The sequence below is a fragment of the Copidosoma floridanum genome, unplaced genomic scaffold (genome assembly GCF_036245765.1).
Source record: "Copidosoma floridanum isolate Cflo_tuat_1 unplaced genomic scaffold, Cflo_Japanese_pri ptg000020l, whole genome shotgun sequence".
Taxonomy (NCBI): Eukaryota; Metazoa; Arthropoda; class Insecta; order Hymenoptera; family Encyrtidae; genus Copidosoma; species Copidosoma floridanum.
This window is the reverse complement of record NW_028321897.1, coordinates 17,842,279-17,865,200: the sequence shown is the minus strand read 5'-3', so window position 1 is coordinate 17,865,200 and position 22,922 is coordinate 17,842,279. Positions and strand designations below refer to the sequence as shown.

Here is a 22,922-nt window from a genome sequence, read left to right as displayed (position 1 = left end):
CCGAAAAAGTACACTAATCATACAGTTTTTACAAAAAATGGATACCCAAATAACAAAAAATAAGTAACGATAGAAAAAATTTCAGCTGATAATCCAGTGGTAGTACTATACAGCTCATTTTTATTTATAAAATTAAACTGCCACATAAATGTTGAGTATTGTGCATCTATTCGCAGTATAAATTATGCTTTTGATTATTTCTTTGAAGGAGAAGATAGTGCATAACGTAAAATGAGTGATAAAAAATACGATGAACAAATTTTTGACAAAATATTAAAGTATGTAGATGGCCACTAATTTAGCCCCACGGAAGCAGCATGGCGATTGCAAGAGTTTCGCCTGTAAGAACGTTGTCATTCTGTATTTGATTTATGAGTACCTATTGAAAATATACAAAAAATAGATTTCCAAAAAAAATAATATAATTAGAGCCATGAAAAACCCTGAAATATTTTTAACGGCTTGGTTTAAATAAAATAAAATAGATAGTTTCACAAAAAAATTAGATATGTAAATATTCCAGAATATTACCGCTTTAACTCAAGAGCAAAAATTGAGGTTAAAAAAGAAAGAGTTAGACGTTAGTTAAAAATAGGGTGACTAAATATAGTGGCACCTAAGGACTCTAAGCGTTTTTTTTTTTTTTTAGTTGTGAATTAGGCGAGTGGAGCTAAATATTTTTAAAGTTTGAAAATAGTCGATAACGTACATTACAGTACGTTTGGCTACACTGCTGTTGCCTTAGGTCAAGTTAATCACGAGTCTAAAATATATGAAGTATTTAAAGAAGCTTGTAACGTTATGCTGCCATATCAACTGAGAAAACTTTTCGCATGGTTTTTAATATTTGAAGACGATTATGGTAAATCTATTTGGGAATCACTCCAAAAAAATTTTTTTGAAGATTTAGAAGACGATATACAAAAAATATTTCTGTATAACATTTAAATAAAATCTTTGAATTTGAAGAAACCTCATGTCAAGATTATGGATAACGAGAAATAAATGAAACAGTGAAATCTGGAAATATTAAAGAAAATAAAACTGTAATTGATTTAGAAACAAATTTTAGGGTTTATTTATGAACTTTAAAAGTAATTAAAAAATAATTTTTAATTTAATTTTTACAATGGTACAAAACTATACTTAATTGATCGTCCAGGAGGTTCTGGAAAAATAATTTTATACGATACATTAATTTTCTTTTTTTTTGGACAGGAATTGCATCAAGTTTATTGCCAAAGGGAAAAAAAGTCATAAGACATTTTAATTATTATTAGATATAAGTAATATTAAAAAAACTTTCTTAAAATACAGAGCTGATTAACATAAATTACAAGGAGTAAATGTGATTATTTGGAACGAAGCTTCAATGATCCCTTACAGGTTTTGGAAAGTATTTATTTTTATGGGAACACTTTGAAATTATGAAATTAAAAAGTAATATGCGGTATGCAGATTTAAAGTTCTTATTATTGTTAATAGATATTGGAAATTGAACAATAAAGTCTTTAGAAATTTCACAGAAATAGAAACTGATGATGCTTCTAAAGAAATCTATAGAGATGGTATAAATAGCTGCCAGTACAAAGTAATACCAACAACTTATAAAGAACTTTCATACAATGTAAATAATAAAATTTTGGGGTTTATTGAAGAAAAAGAACATACTTATAAGAGCATAAATTATGCAAAGTATAAGAATAGTGATTTTACTGATACAAATATAAACATAAATTTTTTTATAAAAACTCCTAATAATATACATTTAGGATAACAGATACATGTTTTAAATCTTAAAATAGATGCTATTGTTATGCTGATAAAAAACTTGAGTATTTTGGATGGAATGTGCAATAGCACTAAATAACGTATAACAAAATTATTTGAATATAATCTAGAAGGATAAATAATAACTGGTAAAAAATCTGGTAATAAAGTTGTCATTTTACGAATTACAATTACTACCGGTAATAATTCATTTTTACCGTTTATTATATACAGAAAACAATTTTCAATAGTTCTAGCTTCCCCATGACAATCAATGAGTCGCAAGGTCAAAGTTTTGATAAATTAGGATTTTATCCAAAAAAAAACTTTGTTTTCTCATGGTATTGGTATCAAAATGTAAAATTCCTGAGAATATATTTGTACAAAATGATTTGAAAATCCAAGCGAACATTGAAAACACTGTATGGGAAGAAATTTTTGATCGTTAACAATTTTATTATTGATTGTCAAAGCTTATCCCTTTTATTTTTTACTTTTCTCTTAGAAATAAAGTTTCTTAAAAATATAGAATGCATCTTAACTATTAGAACTTTAACACGTAAAAGCATACAAAAAAACTTATATATTGTAATATTGTATTTTTAAATTCTTACATCAAAAGAAAAAGAAATACTCACATTACATAACTTTTCATGCTTATGATAACTTTGATACTCATTTTGAAAATTTTGAATTTTGGTAAAAAATTAACTTTACGAACTTAAGGACAGGACAGTCTTTAATTTTGTACTAGGAACATTATAATTACAAACATCGTCATATATTTTTAAATGCCGATTTCATAATCATAAAAATTCTATACATTTATCTTATGTGCCAAATACCATGTCACTGATATGTAATAATAATATAAAATATCAATTACTAAATATCTTAACTCATACAATTATACAGAAATGTACATTATTCTTTTACAAAAAGAACTTTACAATAAAATTTTAATGTCTAAATTCTTTAACTTTAAATATAAGTTGTATTTATCATATACTAAAAAATTGTAATACGAAACTATATGTTGTTTGTATACTTTAAGTATATTAGAATATAAGAAACATCATTAAAAAAACTAAGAAATAATTTATTATTTATCCAACAACTTCATTATTTTTGTTATTAAATTTTTAAGTTCTAAATATTCTGGGGGTGTACGCACGCAAATCATACAGAGGGGCGAAGCCTATATTTACTTACGAGGACTCTACGTGCTTTTAGAATATATACTCGTAACATTGATAAGTTATGAGGACAGTCAGCATAAGTACGATTTTGTCCGTATATAAAACTTTTTTTTACATAATATCCGCATAAGTCACCATTGATACAGACGTACATATACATATATACATTGATAAAAACACACACACTCATGTATATATATATATAATTTTATGTAATTAACATTATATATATATATATATATATATAATTTAGCGTATCTCTATACCTACTGCTGCAAGGTGGAAACTGTATTGTGACTGTTTTAAGGACTAAACTGGGCTTCCGTTACAGCTAAGGTACTATAAGGTTCAACATGGCTAACACGTCGCTTGATTCCTTTAACGTTTCAAAAAAAATTTGGAAAATAGTTTTTCTTTTCTATTTACACTATTGTATGTATATACTTACGTTAATAAACGTGCATGAGGTATAGCATACGTATAATATGACAGCCTCACCTATAAAATGTATAAAAAAACGATGTTACTTGACAAGGAAGCCAAATTGGCTATAAACAACAATTTTGACTGGTTTCTAATGTAAAACTATATGATTTAGGCGCAAAAATAAAGAGAGGTTGGAGTATGCACAAACGAAGCCTTCATCTCCCTTTTTTGTGACTGTATCTTCAAGAGAACAAGTAAAAAAATTTTTTTTTTATATACCATAGTTGGAAAATTCATGCAGATGTTTATAAAATCTTCGAAGAATTTTTGGTACTTTATAACTGCTAAAAATAACTAAATCAGTCATATCTTGAAAAGAAAGCCAGATAGACCTATAGTAACAGTTTTTACAGGTTTTACAGGTTCTATAAAGGTAAGCTACATGACTAAGTCCCACAAATAAAATGGGGTTGGACTATCAACAAACGTAACCATTTATTCCTTACAACACAACAGTCGTCCCTCGAAAGCACAGCTAGATTGGCAAAAAATAGTTCTACGTATAGAAAATAAGTATTTAGTTGTATTATACATGTGACAGGGATTTATACAAGGAATTGTAATGATTCAAAAAATTATAACAGTAAAGTTCTAAGGGGAAGGGTACTTTTACAATGTAAAAGATAACCTTTAATTGTATGATATTTAGAACTTAACTTTACATAGATTGCTAAACATCTCATACGTTAGTACTCAGAACATACTTACTGCAAAAAATGATAAAAATATTTTGATTTGGCAATGAATCTAATAAAAACTAGAGCCAATTTGTTGTTATTAAATAGAAAGTAAACAAAAAAACTAAAATTTAATTCTTCTGCATTACAAACTTAAAAATAGACTAATGTATGAAGTTATTGCTGAAACTTTTAAAAATTCAACAAAATTCCATAAACAACATAAAAGTTTATTGCATATTCTGTCTTATGAATCATTGTAACAGTACTATTAAAAATTATCAAAGAAGCCATAAAACTAAGTTTTTGTTTGATAAAACTATGTTGGAAGTTAGTTAAAATTGTTATTCAGGGGTACGTGTCAAATTTTATACAAACATATATTAGATATTTTGCAAAGTAACAAATTTTTTTTATTGAATATTTTTGCTCACAAAAAGCTAGAGCTGCTCCGATTAAACCACTCGAAAATTCACACTTGCCACATCCGGCTTGCTTTTCTACAGGCGTCAAGAGAGGAAAAGGTGATTCACTCACTTATGCCTTTCCTATCTCCTTTACATTTTAGTTTTACAGATTTTTTATACAACTTAATATGAACATTAAAATAAGATATTACCAAATTTTACTAATGTTTTGCACAGTTTGTTTATTTAGTCAAGCTTGTTGTTAAAAGAGCGGTAAAAATCACTTCGTATTACGTGTAAGTAATAATTAAAAACTCGTCTGCTGTCTTGCGGTATTAACAATAGTGGTTCAGTAAATGGTAATTCAAGTCAGTCACAACTACAAAAGTGGCTAGCTTTGCCGTAATCAGCTGTTTGTCACAACCCATTGATTGTTAACTCACCTAAGCTTGTTAGTCGTTTTAATTTATTGTTAGTTACAAATGTATTCAAAAATATTAGTTGAGTGATTAATACGTACATTTTTCTTTGCCTACTTTTTAGAGAGAATGTTGACTCATGGTACTCTGGAGATTAAAAGATTTCGTTACTTTTATAGAAGTGGCCATGTAGCCTTTCTCTCTGGCGTATCTGAGTCAGAAAAAGGAAAAAGAGCTATTTTTGATTATCGACTTGACTTTCTCGTTTTTCCGATACATATTAAATGTCTAGCAACATTTGACAGAATTTTAAAAACTAGGCCATTTGCAGATGGTTTAAAAATTTAAAGTGTGAAAGGGTAGCTCAGCAAACTGTACAGATGCAAAAACGAAGGATAAGTTAATAATGTTGCTCTGCTAAATTTACCATAGTTGAGACCCTTACTCATATTGCTGTGGCTTGTTGTAAGTTTCTTTAATTTGACCCAGCCGTGTCTTTCTTGCTACTCTAAATAACTATGTATAATTTTTATCTACATCCCATTAATTAATTTTTAAATCTACCAGCACAACTGGTAGCCATTTTTAGCATCTATTAGTTTTTTAAAGATATTTTATTTTGTAGCTTCAAAAAGTACTTCGTTTTGTTTTCATTCCTCGTCAGCATTGGCCAGCGTACATGTACCTAAGTGATATTTCGATATACCTCAAATACAAGCTATCCTCAAAGGTGATTTACCTCTTTTTAGATGCACGTTGGCCTCTGCAGTTAGTGTTTTTAAAACCAGCGTGGGAACTTTACAGAAAACGAAAAAAAATTAATGTAGCTCTACCGATGTAAGTACTCCCTCCAAAAAATTGTACTTAATTTTTAGGTATAAGCAAAAAGGTCTAAAAACAACTTGCTGAGTGTTAACAAATTTGTTACTTGAGTTATCATATAATAAATTTAACTAACGTACAAAAATAACAAATTCCTCATTTATCTACAATTTATATCTATTTATCAGCTTGCATAGGCCCAGGGTGCCTCAAGGTAATACAAAAATAGAGAAGGACTCTGTGGTAAGTGGAAAACAGTACATATAACCTTCACCACGACCAATACAATAATCAGGGTTGGTAACGCTTATACATGACATTGTACAAAAAAATCTGATTTTTGCGTATGTATAGGGCTGTGCCTTCCCTTATCACCACTTTTCTCAAACTGGTACTAGAGCTTTTGATAAATACCTACGAACAGTTCAGTTTGTACATAGTATTACTTCTCACTGGCTAATAATATTACCAAGATGTAGAAGCGCTTGTTTTGTTACACCAAAATTTTTGCAGTTTTGCGAGTTAAAGGAGTTTTGAACGGTTATTAACAATTTTTTTTTGTTAATATAAACATATTCGATTGAATATGGAATGGTTTTTTTCGTTGCAATCATTCAGGTTTCAAGATAATATTTAGTTAAAAGCATTGGTGTTTGCTTGACTTGAAATGGTAGCGTGAATCTTAATAAGGTAGTGTTATACTGTGACGTGGAATAGTAAAATTTTCAATTTATTCTCGTAGTAAATTTTTTGGTTTGAAGATCAAAACTCTTTCCTCACTTAACGGCACGTTTGATTATATAAGCTATCAACCACAGCTTAGTACTTCGAGTGTTTTTCAAATAGTTTGTCCGTTCAATTTCAATCATAATCTTAAGCTTATCAGCTCTTGCTACTACCCAGTGGATAGTCTTGCAAAAAGAAGGATGGTCTCACTAAATATTGAGAGAGAGAAAAAAGAGAAAAATGAAAAATGGAGATTTACACATTTAAGTGGAACTACTATTTTCATATTTTAGTTCACTTATACTTAATGTACTCTATAAAATGTCAAGTTATTTTAACTAATTGTAAATAATTATTCTCATAGAAGTATAATTTAATGAAATATTTTTAATTAATAGTTTTAACGCTGCAAAATGGTTTTTCACTAAACAATGTTTTGTTATGTATCGTTGCGTACATTGAGTTGTTTAGTTATTGATAGAAAAAATGAATGAATAATAATTAAACATAAGTAACCCGTGTATAAGTTAAATGTTATAATTAAAATAAGCCTAAGCTTTTTCCTAATGTAAATTTATATCGTCTCTTAAAGTTGATGTGGTGTCGATTTATTTTTTGCCGTAGATTGAGTGTATTTCTTTTGACCTTCTTATATTGAATTACACTTGTTGATAGGTAATATATCTTTACTTTGCAAGGTCAACTTCTGCCTTGCAAACTTCTGACTTCTGCTTGGTTATCACAACCAAGCATGGTTAATAAAGATTCACCTATCTTAGTTTTTCTCTGCTTGTAGTATATATTGCGTTCCACACTTACGTTATTGATTTCTTTGCGTATAAAATCGTAAGCCGTTTCATAATTTTTAAAATTTAATTTTAATGTAATCTCTTGGTAAGTTTCTTTCTTACTCATTATATACTTAACTGCATTATCTTTATTTTTGGTGTGGTCATATTCTGGATACTAAGTTGTTTCGTTTTTAGTTGACCGATTTATTTGTAAGCCAGTGGCCAAGTTTTCAGGATTTAAGTCAGTTTCTTAATTTTTGGTTGTCTTGGGTAGGTACGTAGTATCGTCTGATTCTATAATGTTGCTGAAAGGTTTTAATTTCTTCATCATAAAAATTCTTGCATCATTTTGTTCAACTTTTGAAATTTATTAATTGCCATGCCTTTTTAATTTGAATCTTGTTGAATAAATTGTATTCTAGATATTTAGTCGTTTATTTAGTTCAGTTTAATGACATTTCCGTGCTGTTAAATTTATTTTTATTGTTTTATTTTCTGCATTGGAGCAACATTGTGCCAAAGTTAATTGTCTGAGCTCCTGTAAAGTTTTAACGCGCTAAATGAAAATTATTAGTATGAAAAGAAAAGGTGCTACACTACAAGACCGGTTACATTTCTCTGGAGCCTGCGAAGTTTGTATGTTACATCGGCACGACCATTCATTTGAGAACCATGCGTTTAATAACTTGAGACCCACAATGGCTGAATAGGCATTTCATGGGTTAGAGTATGGGTTTCTTAGTTTATTCGGTGTATTTGCGATGGGGCTTTGACTGTTTAGAGGAAATTAATTTGTATTAAACAGAATTGGTTATTGTGCAGTATTCTAATGCACTGACTTGGGTTGCGGTCTTGGGTTATCGATCTTACCTGGAAAGCCGTATCAAATAATGTCTAGTTTGCGATCTAGAAGTTACCAGTACAATAACGAGTAAAGAGAGTTGCTCTAAAGGTTACGGAAGGGGTAGGTTGTAGCTCAAATTTGCGACCGTCTCAAGAAATAACAATACCATCTCAAAAATAGATGTTTGCCCTAGATTTTACGCAAGAATACTCGATTTTTGATTCCCGTGGTTTAAAACTTATCAATACCGCAATATGTAAGACTACATTTATGACCAAAGAAAATATAAGTAAATACTAGGTTAACTGTATTATTGCTTGCAAACAACTCATTTTTATTCAATGTATTAGGATCGTACACGTGGAAAACTAACGCTAGGCGTCCAATGCTAATTTTTAAGCCGCACCCATGGAGGACCGTATGATAGCAGGGACGGACTCTAACTACCTAGTCAACCGTTTGAGGGTGAAAATTAACTGCCATGTCCTCATCTTGTAGTAGACTGGGAGGTAGTAAGGGTGGACTCTTAATACTCAGTCTCCTGTTTGAGGGGTAAAAATTAAAGATCGTATGATTTGGAGCCTCCAGGCCTTTTTATAAGGAGTATTGGATCTCAGTAATGCGCTTGTTTGAAAACGACGCAGGAAAGCTTGCCAACGAAAATCTTTGGGGAAAAAACAATAGCCGAAAATCTAATTGGCTAGAGCTGCTCTAGTTTAGCCATCCAGAAATTGGCGCTTCCCTTATCCGTACACTTCCTTGTTTATTTCTTTCTAAGTATGTTCATAATAAAAGAACTTTATTTTATGTCTTTCTACAATGAGTTAAATTTTCTGTCTCATTTCTCTTAACCTCCTAGAATTATCAAAACATCATTACATTTTTAGATGTACTAGCTTGATAACTACAAAGCTTTTTTAGTCAATTGTAGTTAATGTCAAAGTTTACTATAATATTCTTCTTTGTTTAAAAGGTTATTTAAAAACTACCATAAAAAAGTTGCTGTCACAATTGGTTAGACTATTGCGAAGTTAAGCCGATTGAATGCCATCGATGTACTGTTCTTTCTTAAAGTGTTAAGGAATAAATTAATGTTATAATAAAGTAGCATTACGGCACTTACGCATAAAAAAATCCACTAATCAATTTCTTCTAGGGCTTCATAAATAACATTGTTATGCGTTCTGCAGCTTCCAGATAATTTTGCTCTACGTATTCAACGTTATAAAAATAAAGAAAAAACTTTATTAAAATTGATAAAGACAACTTTTGGGTTTTTAATTTTGCAAACTTATTTCAATTTTGCTACTAAAAATATAATTTTTGGAATATTAAGAAAGTTTCATAAGTGTGCCAGGTTTTTAAAATTTCATTAACGCAACGCTATGAGAGTTTATAAGAAAATCAATAAAAGTGCTCTAGATAAACTTAATTTCTTACGAATACTTAATAAATACATTCTTTTAAATTACTGGATCATTGAATCATATGCTAGGAAAATAATTGCAAATAACAATATTGACAAAAATGAGAGCAATATAAAGTGAGATTAAGACTTATGTATAGTTATAAATAAAAAAAACCAATTTAATAAATTGTATCTATTATTAAAATCATTAGCAATACAAATTTTACTCGATTGGCCAATGTTACATGTCAAAGCTCGATTTAATTGGTCGTTCTCAGTTTAAATGTTGAAATTGTACTATGCAATTATATTATAGCCATTGGAATAAAATGTTTTATGTTTTAATATTACTACATAATCTAGTAGTCTCCTGTACTAAGCCTGTACTCGCCTGTACGTAAGCTTTATCATCGCATATATGTCTCCCTATAATGTATAGTTAAGTGTAAGGGGCATTTTACATAACCTTGTCTTTCTTTTTTTTTTTTTTAATTGACTATGTAGTAGGACCTGTCACCCTACTTCAGTCACCAGGAAACATTTGTACATTCTTTTTCCAAAAAACTCGCTACTTTCTCGTTACAATAAACTTTCTCATTATGTAAGAAAAAGATCTTTCAGAGTTCAATATTTTTTAAAATCTTTTTCCCGGGTCAACTAGAAGGCACACCAATAGACATTATAAAGATCAATAATATAGGTTAACATATGTGAATTAATCTCTTGTATCGGAGTTTCTCACTATGCTTTTGCTTTAATCTGTGAGACCAGCGGTAACTAGCTTTGAATTCTTTATCTCCTTAGCTTGAGGCATGTTGCTTTGGTTTTTCTTACAAATTTGGCCCTGATATTCCAGCATTTTTATCATGGCACTGCTTTGACCATTTTACTATAGCTTCCTCTACGTTGGGATTTTAAGCTTCTATTTCTTCTTTTGCGTGAACAGCCGCTATTTTTTTATCTTTTTAAAGTGTCATCTTTGTTATTCAAAATAATTGATAATGTGCTACTAAACACACATAATTTCTTAGCTTTTTTTTTGCTCTTCACGATCTGCTTAACAGCTTTGATGATTGCCAGTTTTTAAAAAATAATCAAGCACTCTAATTTTCTTTTAGGACTTGCCATTATGACAATCAAGTTCTCAGTACTAACAATTTCTTGTGCGTAACCGTACTAATATTTATGCTACCACATTATTTATATTATAGTGTTTCAAGTTAAAGGAGCTTGCTGCTTGTTGCATCAAATTATAGAGGCTTTTAGATGGAATATTATGGAAAAAGAAATTTTTTCAGTTAAAACAAATTGGAGTTAATGAGAATATCATTTGATATAGGATTTTTTCGAGTTGACGAGAACTTTTCATGAGAAAAAAACTTATTTTGAGTTAGCAAGAATTTCGAGTTAGAGAGGTTTGAGTTGACGATGTTATGTGGTGGTACGAGCATTCCCATCTAGCATCAGTGGTGACATTAGCAGGAAGTACGACGTACCCACCAACCTTCACACTGCTAAGCAGCCTAGACGGCGAAAGCAGGAGATTAAATCCAAGCAGATATTAGTGCTTAAGAGAAAAGGAGACAGACAATCTGAAAAGCTCCAACCAGCAACGCTACAATGACGTGGCAAAACGAGGGCTCTCTCAGCTGTCGTTCTTCGAATAGTGAGCACTTAATAATGACAGTACGAAAGATTTTGTAACAGTATTCCACAATACGTGTAAATATGAGTAAAAAAGATTAATGTTTAAACCATTATAAGATGATAAATAAATTTTACACATAAATGTTCACCAGCAGTCCTTGTTGCTCTTTAATCTAGTCTGAAACGCTTGAAATTTACCCTGGTGACTCTAATCATAATCTCAAATTTTCCATTGATTTGCGAATTTTTCTTTTGTGTGCAAGGTGACTAAAGAATAGTCACTCCTCCTCTTTAGTAGTTGTTGTAAGTCACGTGTAAGGCTTCGACATACACACGTGATATAAAAAAAAAAACCATAGCGAAGCATGCGATAACGCTATTTCTACCCTTTGAGAAAAAATGAGTACGAATTACTAGTAAGCGACGAAACAGAAACTTCCTGGTGGAGCAGGTAGCAAGCACCGTGGATATTGATTATCACCTCCTTAGGATTCAGAAAGAGTTTATGCAGGCCATGGCCCATTTGCAACAGCAAATGCAGTGCATTCAGTAAGACCAAGTGGAAGCCTAAGGACCTGGTTTGAAACCAGTAACGGGGGTAAGTAATATATCCTTGTCCCCTTCTGTGAGAAAAATCTAAAATTCTAGTTTGCCAATAACCAGTAACAATTTTAAATTTAATGACGTCATCCTCAACCTACAGCCTGCCATGGAACCCTTTGTCAGTGATTCAATAACAAATCCTCCAGATCACGCATACACAGCAGACCAACGCCCTACTTACATGTTACAAAATATAAAGGCACTTACCAAGGGCTAGTAAGCCGATAAATTCTCCAGACACTTTTCCTGGACTACCTGCCAGAGCAAGTAAGAACGCATTAAGTCATCAGTAGGATGATAGATCTGAACAAACTCGCACAGCAAGCAGATAAAGCCACCAATATAATCGGCCCTACAATAAGAGATATTCACGCATTAAAGGACAGACATTCAGGCACATACACACCCAAAAACTCAGGTACCAACGTTAACACAGAGATAAAAGACCTCAAGGAGTTAGTAAGAGCATTATCAAAACAATTTTAGTAGCTTTGTAGGGAACAAGAGCAAAATAAAAGGTACGTGTGCTCATGCTCATGCTCATGCTCATACTACAGCTCGAGAGAAGAGCAACAAGAAAAATGAGAAAGAAATGACACAGATAGTGGCTTTTGTTGATTTTATAGGAAATTCGGAGACAAGGCATACATACGTAACTCTTCGTGTACGGCAAAGTGCTAATCAATGCCACCTGAACAGTATCTGTGATATTGAAAAACTTTTTTAAAGAACATTTAAGGACTGCGCCCATTTATTTATACGTTGAAAACTCGAGCGTTATACACACATATGGATTTTGTTGCATAGTCTAAAGTCTTTGACTACGACGTGTTTTCAAATGCCTTTTCCTAATAGCTGATGCTGACTAAATAATAGTTGGGGCTGACTTTCTGGTGCACTATAGATTGCCACCTGACTCGAAAAATGGGTGCCTACTTGATTCCCTTGCAAATCTACACTCACAGACATGGATATCACAAGCATAGTTACACAGCATTTCAACGGTAAACACTGCGGTGGGCGTCAATATCTTACTCGTGAGGCTTCTAGAGGAGTTGGTAAATATCACCATTCTGGCAGCCAAACATAAGCCCATCGCAGACACAGTGGCACCGCATCACATCGTGACCAATGGACAACCTGTCGTGAAGTGCCCTCATAAGCTGTCAGGTGACAAACTGCAGGCTGCCAAAAATGCGATCAAACGGGCCAATTTTACGGGAAAAGATGAAAAGACACTCGAATTGATAATAACATGTGGTTAATCAAAAGTATAAAGTCATAGCTTTCAATGCATCTTTTTTTTGCAATTAAACGGTATAGTTGTTCATAGATGACAATATGACAATTAAATTGCCAGGCGTTCGTTGTAACAACGAACAGAGTAGACAGGGCTCGTGTCTTGTGTCACAGTGCGCAAATTCATTATAACTTATGATGGTTCTTAACCATTTCTACTTTGCTGTGTGAAAAAAAACCAGAGTCAAGTGTCTTTTATACTTAGCGTATATAGTCATCGCAAAAATTTTCACCAGTTACTGACAAAAAGATTAAAAATGTATAAATTTCATCTTTGTAATAATACAATTTAAAGAACAAATTCTTTTATGTTTTGCATTTGAGATTTTTTTTTATAATTATGTTTATTACCTTGGTCGTTGTCTCATGACTATGACAAACAAATTTTCAATATAAAAAAAAGAACAATCAGATTTAGGCTCCATATGCTTCACCCAGCGGACAAGTGTGCTTTCTAGGTGGGCAGACAAGCTCTTTTCCTAAGTTTTTTTAAGCCTTGCAAGAAACCATTTATGTATCATTAAAGGACATCGTAACCAATTAATTATTCAATAGGAGTGACCAGTCTGTTAACTAGTATTTTTTGTACTACTACATTACGCTTATGACAAGCATTTACTTTTATTTACTATGTCACGTATGCCCCACCTTCTCTTACGATTAGAACCTTAAGTGCAGTAAACTTTTTAAGATCTTGTAACTGCGTGCGCGAAAATAGCGGCTTATGAACGGCTATAGATTAAACTTAAGTTTGAAAAAAATTAAAACTCATTAAAAAATTACAAAACTAAACCTAACAATTTATAAATCATATTTTTGTTACAACAAGTACTGCATGACATTAGACTAAAATCCATGCAGTATATCATATGTGAATAAGGCGTATGGCACACCAATACCATTTCCTACACATCACTGGGTCAAACCTATTACTACAATACTAAGTCAACGATTTTAAAGAAAAGCACACTGTATAGGCAAAAGCAAATAAAGAATTTGCACCAACGGCTAGTTCCTGACTGAAAAAATTAAATTTCTTTGTTAGTAGAACGAATCTAACAGTTCCACCCTTCACTTAGAAGTTCGAGCGTAACAGGGTTGTACATCAATAGTCAAAAAATAAACCACATTATAAGAATATTGTTCATATTTTTATGTTATTTTCGTCAAATTCTTACTAACGTACGACACCATTGGAATAAACGTGGCATAAAGATATTATTAAGTCTTATTGTACTAAAACTGATGCATTTGTTCTAATTATAAAAAAATGCTTTAAGAAATAGAAGGACAGTAACTTATAGAAAATAACTCATACTTACGTACATACATTTTTTGCTGTTAAAATAAACAGTCATTATTATGTAAAGGGAAACAAGAAAATAGTCAAATGTTTCTAACATAACAACTATGGATTATAGATAACGATGCATTTTTTACAGTTTCTAATTTGCTATTTATCTGTAAAAAAAGACGCTAGAGTATCTGAACATTACATTTTTGTTACATACTTAACTTCTATAAATAAACATCTACTCGATTATAACAACCAATGAGATGACATAACTAAGAAATAGCAAAGGTGGTGATAAGGGTGTTTTTGTTTTTTGTTTTACAATTGGAATTGTACTTTATGTGAAATAAATTTAATGTTTTAAGTGAATCATCGTCATTAATACATGCTAATGAACCATCAAAACTGTAAAAGAGAAGCAAGCACTATCATTGAAACTGCATTTGATTAAGATAACACATTTTTCCTTGACAACATTAATAAGATTTTCATTTGTATTTTTGAATTTTATCTAATTATGTTTATAAATATAAGCTAAAGAATATTCAAAATAATTGGAAGGAAGAAGCTCTATCTTGGAAATAGTACTTAAACTCAAATATTTATCTAATCTTTGATACTGCTAGGTTATAGGTAATAATAAACGAAGTGAAAATTGAGCATAACGTAAATATCTTTCACCTGTAGTTTAGGTATCACTATAGTGTAATATATAAATTTACAGAATCGTAAAGGCTTGCAAATTCGTGGTATCATTTTAGATTAAGATTATTTTGAAGGTTGTACGATGACAGCTTAAAGAAAAACAATAATTTTGGTTTTATCATGAAAAATGTTAATAACACTTATTTAAATAAATGTTTTAATTGTAATATGTTATTTTATTGTAAAGTCTGAGGAACAATAAAATTCTTGAAATGAAGCGTACAGCTACAAAAAGGATTGTCAACAAAGGTAATAGTCATCTTCTTGAAGATGTGAGAAAAATATTTATAGAGATATATATGTTTCTTTTAAAATTAAAGAGTTCTTCGTTACTGTGTACAAGAAAAATAGGGGTAGGCTTAAGAAAGTTTGGGAAAAAAGTGTGAAATTGAAAAACGTGCCAAAAAAATGTGTGTTATATTTAATCATATAAGGAGTGCACATAAATTTTTTTAGATTTTTCACCAATAGAAATTTTCGAGAAAAAAATTATTACATATTGACAGTTTAACACGGTCTCTTATGATAGAGCAAGGTTAGGTTTGCCTTTTAATTGAAATTAACGTATATGTTTAATATGTTGGAATAAACAAAAAAGTTTTCATAGATGCCTTGGTACAAAGAAAGATGCTTGACAAAAAAAAAAAACAAGCCTTGCCAGTCATTTTTTAATAACATAATCAATTACAGTCGTACAGTTTCAAGTTTGTAGAGTGCAAGAGGGGGTACACGGTAAAGGGGGCCGAGCTGCGCAGGCAGGGGGGACTCCACGTTCCTTGCCTCTCTGAATGATACTCCCAAACCTCCTTAACTGTAAGTAATTTCATAAGGCTATATTCAAATTTTTACTTTGATACAAAAAACTTTTATTTTTGTCAGATTCAGCATTCAATACGTTTGTTGTACTACTATATACGTTCATGAACTACCATCACTCTTTTTAATGTTTTTACTGATATTTTCATATAAATCAGAAAATAGAGGTTTAAGTACCACTAAAAACTTCTGAGGTGAGGATTTTGGAGGCTTATGTGAGATCAAACTCCAATCCAAAGCTTTTTTGTTAGTTGCTTACAGAAGTCATTTTAGGACAACCGTCTTCTTTTATCATTTTTTTATTGTTCAAGTAAAGGCAAAATTTTTCGTTTGATTTTTAACAAGCCTTCCATGTTTTCTTAAGAAGTTGATTTATGAGAAAAGCAACAGCTAAATTTGCTTTCATTAAACAGAAGCAAGAAAAACAGTTTCTTAAATATAATGCCAACTGTATAGAAAAACATATGGACGAGAAAATGAGGTAGAAAATGACATCTGACTGTTTCACAAACTTTTTATCAAAATGCTTCATACTGCATAGGTCTGTTTTTGTCTAGTATGCCTAGCAAAGTTAAGAATAAATATTATGCTCTCTTTGATCTCACTACTATTTTTGGCATGCCGTTGATTGTTAAATGCATATCGAGCACAAGAAATTCTGTTTTGAAACGCTGGCATCTAAAATAAATAGCACAACTACACTAATAAAAAAGACTATATGTCTTAAAAACATTAGGGGGCCTTACATTAAAAAAAAAGTATTTATTGATGTATTAGCTTCCCCTTCAAAGGAATTCCCCTCAGATACGTCAAACTTATGTTAAAGTTTTTTCTAATCCACAAAGCACTTCCTACAAGCAAATATATGGTATAGCCATGAGCACCTTCAGTGACACAGTCTTTATTCCCTAAATTGTTGCCAATCTTTGCCTTTTCATAGGTCTCTTTAATTTGGAAAACAAAAAATTTACATGAGGCTGAATCCGATAAATATGGAACCTGACGAGAAGCTAAGAAATATGAGGAGTTATGGTGTTGTTTTTGGCTAAAAAACGTCTCACAATCAGTGATAACTAAGCAGGGCTATCATCGTAACGCAAAAGACATGAATTTTTTTCCACGACTCCAGACATTTATCTCATGTGCCTCATCGCATATTTAGTAACCGTATACATGTAAATAATCGAAGAAACCAGTGAGAATGACTCTGAGATTTAAGCAAACTTAGGGTGCTTTCTTTGATCTTAAATTTCTTGGGATCTTCCATTGGGACGTTCGGGCTGCAGTTTCGATATGATAACCATACACCCAATTTGTCACCAGTCATGAGCAAATTAGGATCATCGTTGACATTTGTCAACAGCTCATAAGCTATGCTCATGTGATAATTTTTTTTGTAAAAATTAAGCAGGCATTAAACGAGCTTTGCGAACTCACATCTCATTCCCAAAACATTAACATTTTTTTTTGACATAATCCAACCGATTTGTCAACATCCTTAGTAACTTGTCTAATAATGATTTGACCGTTTTCTAAAACAATCTTTTACTTTGCTTAAGCGTTTGTATTTGTTTACGTACGTAGTTGTCTAAAGGGAAGTTTACCACTGGCCACTTACCCGCTATCCTAAAAATTTGTACTACTTGTGAACTTTTTTTCCGTAAACTTGCTTATTATACGCCACTGTCAATATTTTAAGTGGTTTGAAGCACTTAGTTTTATTTTATACACAAAATTTGATGCAAATCCTTTGATTCATTATTTTCAATCAAAAAAAGTCGCCACGCATATAAAACAATCCTAGCCGTTATGCCTCTCACAAACAAACTAATTGTAGTACATAGCTGTTATCAAACAAATATGTTCGTAACGAGTGGACCAAGAGAAAAAAAATAAAGTTAATAATAAAATCTATGTTGTCTGCAAAACTTGAGAAGTCACTATTTTTTTTAACATGTACTGTATGTTCTACATAATAATAAATAATGTTAAATTTTCATAATTTTTTATTCACCAACTACTTGATTAATAGTAGTACTCTTATTAAATTTTTAAAAACGTATTTATTGCCGTGCAGTCGATGGAACAATGGCATTTAGAAAGTGTTGTCTATCGGTCTCTTTTTTCTATTTTTTCTTAAATTAACAAAAATTTTACTGCTGTTAAGCTACTTAGGAGCAAGTTTGAATTATATTTCTTTGAATTTCTATGGACCATAAGACAATCAATTAAAAAAAATAAAATGAAGAAAGTTGTGTTAACACTTTTGTGTAAAAACTTATCACCAACTATTTAGGTATCTATGCTAGTAATAAAGATGATGCATTGTATTAGTCATGTTACGAATTTGATACATTTGTAATAGTAAATAGCAAAAATAAGGCCGTTGCAATATCACTTTAAAGGGTGCGTAGTTATGCAGATATGTAATTAATTAAATCGTTTTATTTATTTTCTTCTAAAACAGTCTATTATTAATAAGTCAAATGAACCACTAACTTTAAAATAGTAGTACTTAAAGTAAGATTTAATCGTAAGTATAACTGAGCTCAGTAGCTATGAATGTACCAGGCAAATAAAGATGAATTTGTCGTAATAGTACTATGTTGGTAAATACTTTTCCAAACATAATTTTCGTACAATTAAGCAGGCTTTCTAAGTCTATTGCATAATATTGCTGGCTTTTTAAGATTTTGTTAAATTATACTCACTTACTTTTTTATTTTTAGGGAATAACCATTAAACCACTGGTCAAATTATTAAATGTTAAGCGAGCTGAGAAGAGAAAGCCAACTATGAACGAGAGAATTCATGAAAGGGTGAGTAAGAACAGTTAACTCTTGTGAAGTTCTTATGATTTGATAGACTAAATAATTTTTGTGCTTTTTATCTGCAATACAAAGAAACTACTCCATGATTGTTTGGGTTTGGCTCAAACAAATAAAGATGAAATAAAATTTTAGCGTACAATTTTTACATGCAAAATTTTATACAGCTTTAAACACAAATTATTAACTTTATTCCTAACTAATGAGTTGTAAAAAAAAAAAAAATTATCTGCAGTTATTGAGTATTAAAAAAGAACTTATGCTTTTTTGCAGACTTATGTGCAATGCACGACTTTTTAACTATATTTTGGGGCCAAAATATAAGAACATCTCTCTAATATTAATTAAAAAATTGAATGCAATATTAGTGGCAATTAAAAGGCAAGAACCTTGCTGTTGTAAAGGAGTATTTGTTACTTGCCTATATAAATTAAAAAAGGCAAATTTAAAAACAAAACTTAAAGTAACACTAGATTAGAACAACAATAACTTTAATATGTTTTTTAGAATTTGACCACTTAAATGCCTAGGAATGTTGTATTGTACAATTTTAAAAAAAATAACGTATCATTTACTACAAATATTTACCTTTGCATAAATAATTTTTATCTCATACACATACAAACCAGAAATATTGTGTAAATTAGTTACGACAGAATCACCAACATGTATTTATCTTTATGTGCTATGAATTGTCGTCTTAGACGTCTAGTCTGGAGTATAAGATGCTCTAACATTTTAGGAAAAGAATTTTGAATAGAAAAAATAAACTATTTAGCGTTAAAAGTAGTACAATAAAATAAAAATTAATACGCTTTGGTTGAAATAATTAACAAATAAAACAGATACAAATAGAAAATCTTATTCACAAAATACAATGAAAATTTTTAAACAAGCTATTACAGCGACCAATTTTTTACAGGAGTGGAGGCACCATATATATACATTTTCCTATATGATATAGTCGTAAGAGTTAGAGTGAGGTCTTGCTCCCCCCCCCCCGCTCTTGCAAGACTCCAGTCCCAACTCCCCCCTAGCTTCCCCATATATAATATAAATATATTCGTAAGGCCTTATGTATTAACTGTTTTAAGTGATCTAATTTTCACATATAATTTTATTTGACCATCACGATAAATTTTGTTACAATTATCTTACTTACGATGTTTATTTTAATTACATACTCTAAAATGTCTTTTTAGGTGCTCTGCTCTTACATAACCTTTTCCACAATGTTGACAAATTTTTTTTTAACTTTTTTTTTATGACTTTTCAAATGTCTCTGCAAGTGAAAATTTCTTTTGAAACTTTTTTCGCATTTAATACACTTAAAATTTTCAATGTTTTGGCATTCCTTTGTGTGACGCAAATAGTTTTTCTTGTCTAATATTATAATGCTACACAGATCGCATAAAAAAAATTTTTTTTTTGTGAATTTTTTCGTGCGATGATAGACACTCTTGATTTAAAAATTATGAGTTACATTTGTGAAACTAATAAAATTTTTCATCCACGATGGTGTATCTCAAAACATATTACAAAAAACAGATTGTTTATGATTGCATAAATCTGGGTACGAGACGTTACTGAAATTCGCTTTTTTGATGAAAGATAAAATTAGCAAGAAAGTATAAAAACAGTAATGAACTATAGAATAGATTTTTTGTTACTCTAAAATTTTGTTCTAAACAAAATTTTTAATTTCAAATTTGTTTTCTAATTCAGTTTAAATAAAAATTTTTTTTGGGTTTCTACATCTAGAAAAGGCAACACATAATTAATTATATGATGCCCATGATAAACATATAATTGCCCATGAGAAAATAATGGTCTTCTAAGGCATACTCCTAAGGCATCAAAACTTCGACTTTGAGATTTGTTGATAGTCATAGAAAAAGCTAAGGTAAATGGAAATTGTTTTCTATACAATATAAATGGTAGCGAAGAAGAATTGCTTGTTTGTAGCGTTATTTTTGGAAAAAAGACTTTATTTTCTTATTTTTCACCTGAGATTATTTTTCCTTCAATGTTGCATTTTAATAATTTTGTAGTTCGTAATCTTGTACAATTGCAAAGTCTTTTAGATATGTTAAATATAATTATAATTTAAACATTCTGCAGGCAAATTAATATGAATATTATCATCTGATTCATCTACTCCTTTGTGAGTTGCTTTATCAATACTATAGTCTGTTACTAATGTTCCTTCCATATAATTTTAAAATTTTTTTGTTTAAAAAATGAGTGTATTCATTGTGAGATGTTTACAAAGCTTTACTTATAATAAAATCATCATCATTATTAAAAATTTTAGAACGTACATCATTTGTTTTCCATGTCTGAGAAATTATAAAAGTTTCAATTTTGCCTTCTCCTAAATCCAGTAGCAGAGAGAATTTGATGAAAGTCTCCACCTAAAATTATTATTTTTTTTCTAAAAGGTTTATTACTACTAGATAAATCTTTGAAAGTCCTATCAACGATTTCTAACGCTTTTTCGGTATCATACAAGCTTTATCCCAAATAATTTTTTCTACGTTACGTAATTTTTGTTTATCTGGTTCAAACTGAAAGGATGCACCTTCTATAGTGTTTAAGTCTTAAGGAAGTCTGAAAGTTCTGTAAGTGGTCATTCCCTTTGGAAGTAGAATAGAAGCAATACCTGTCCAAGCCATTGTAAGAATTTTTTTTACAATTGATATGAAATAATAAATTAATGTTTTGCATAGAAAAGTTTTCCAGATCCACCAGGACCATTAATGAAAAAATTTTTTTTTCAAATTTTATTATTTCTTGAAAAATTCGACGTCGATCATGACTAAGTTGTGAAAACTTTTCGTGGAATTTATGTTTACAAATTTTCTTTCATCATCGTCAGTATCAATATCTTTTTTTATCGTTTCTGTTGGTTCTGGTAAACTGAAATTTTTACAAGACATATTCTCAGAATTAAAAATTTCGTTTAAATGTTAAAGAGCTTTATTTTCATGATCTTTATAATCTTTAATAAAGAATTTTGTGTATTTGTTTCAAATTATATTACTAAAAAAATTTTAAGACATAATAAACCATGCGAAAAATTTTCGTAGTTAAAAAGGCAGCATAACGTTACATGCTTTTTCGAAAATTATATCGTTTTTAAAATCGTGTTGTACTTATCCTATAAAAAAAGCTGTTTTTAGTCAGGGACAACAAAAAGTGATTGTTAAAAATTTATGTTATTAATTATGATCAATATACATTTTTAACATGTATAAATTTTAAGTAACAATTTATATAATTCGGATTTTTTTCCATACTTCGTAAATCTTATTTTCAATGACGGGGGTTGGTGCGCAGAGCGCGCAGGGGGCATATATGGTTATAAGAACTCAGAAATATCTATTAACACATACAGGATAGACAGCTAATTTAAAAAAGAGAGCCACTAGAAGAAATAATAAAGCTCACCAACAAAAAGTCAAGGGCACATCTCTCTGTCTATATAAATTTTACCACTTTCATTTGAAATTAGCAGCTTGTTCTTCATATTTCCTTAAAAGCAGACCAGTAATCATTTACCAGCGTAGAAAATGTATTCCCGAGTATTTTTGAAAAATGCCATAGTCTTCTAAATTCTGTAAAATATAATTCAACATTTTATTTTCATTCAACATGTTATTTACGTAGAAAGGATTTTTAAAATTGTCTATAAAAGATACAGAAATTATTTATTAAAATCGACATCAAATTTTTAAATTAGTAATAGATTTGCATTTTTATACACGACATTGTTACTAATTAATACAAAAGAAAAGAGATTATCAAAATATAAAATAAAACATTTTAAACTATTCTCGCATCAATAGTGGCTTAAATTTATTACCATGCAGACTGAAAGCAAGTGAAAATATTGCTCCACGTTTACAACCATTACATTTTTGTCATTCAAATATCATTGTCAAAATTTTGCACGATAAAATGCACCATACTTATATCTAAATTTTTTTTTTTAAATATATATTTCAGCATACTACTGTTTTAGTTTAACCACAATAATTGAGGTGAATTTAAAGAAAAAAAAATAACAATTATTTGTGCTTATGCATACAGAACCATCAAGTTTTTTTCAAATAAATAAGGATCTAGAAAAGTTAGTTTCATTGGAAATGTTTTAAATATTTCAACAATATCTACTATTA

At 30.3% G+C, this 22,922-nt stretch overlaps 1 protein-coding gene across 1 annotated transcript in view; it reads left to right on the top strand.

Annotated features, from left to right (window-relative positions):
* The window catches only part of Nhe2 (Na[+]/H[+] hydrogen exchanger 2), a 1,770,486-nt gene that overhangs the window by 751,968 nt on the left and 995,596 nt on the right, over window positions 1-22,922 (top strand). Inside the window, exon 7 of the mRNA XM_089593690.1 lies at window positions 18,643-18,732. Within this exon, the coding sequence (XP_089449816.1) occupies window positions 18,643-18,732 (90 nt within the window). The remainder of the gene's footprint in view (window positions 1-18,642; window positions 18,733-22,922) is intronic.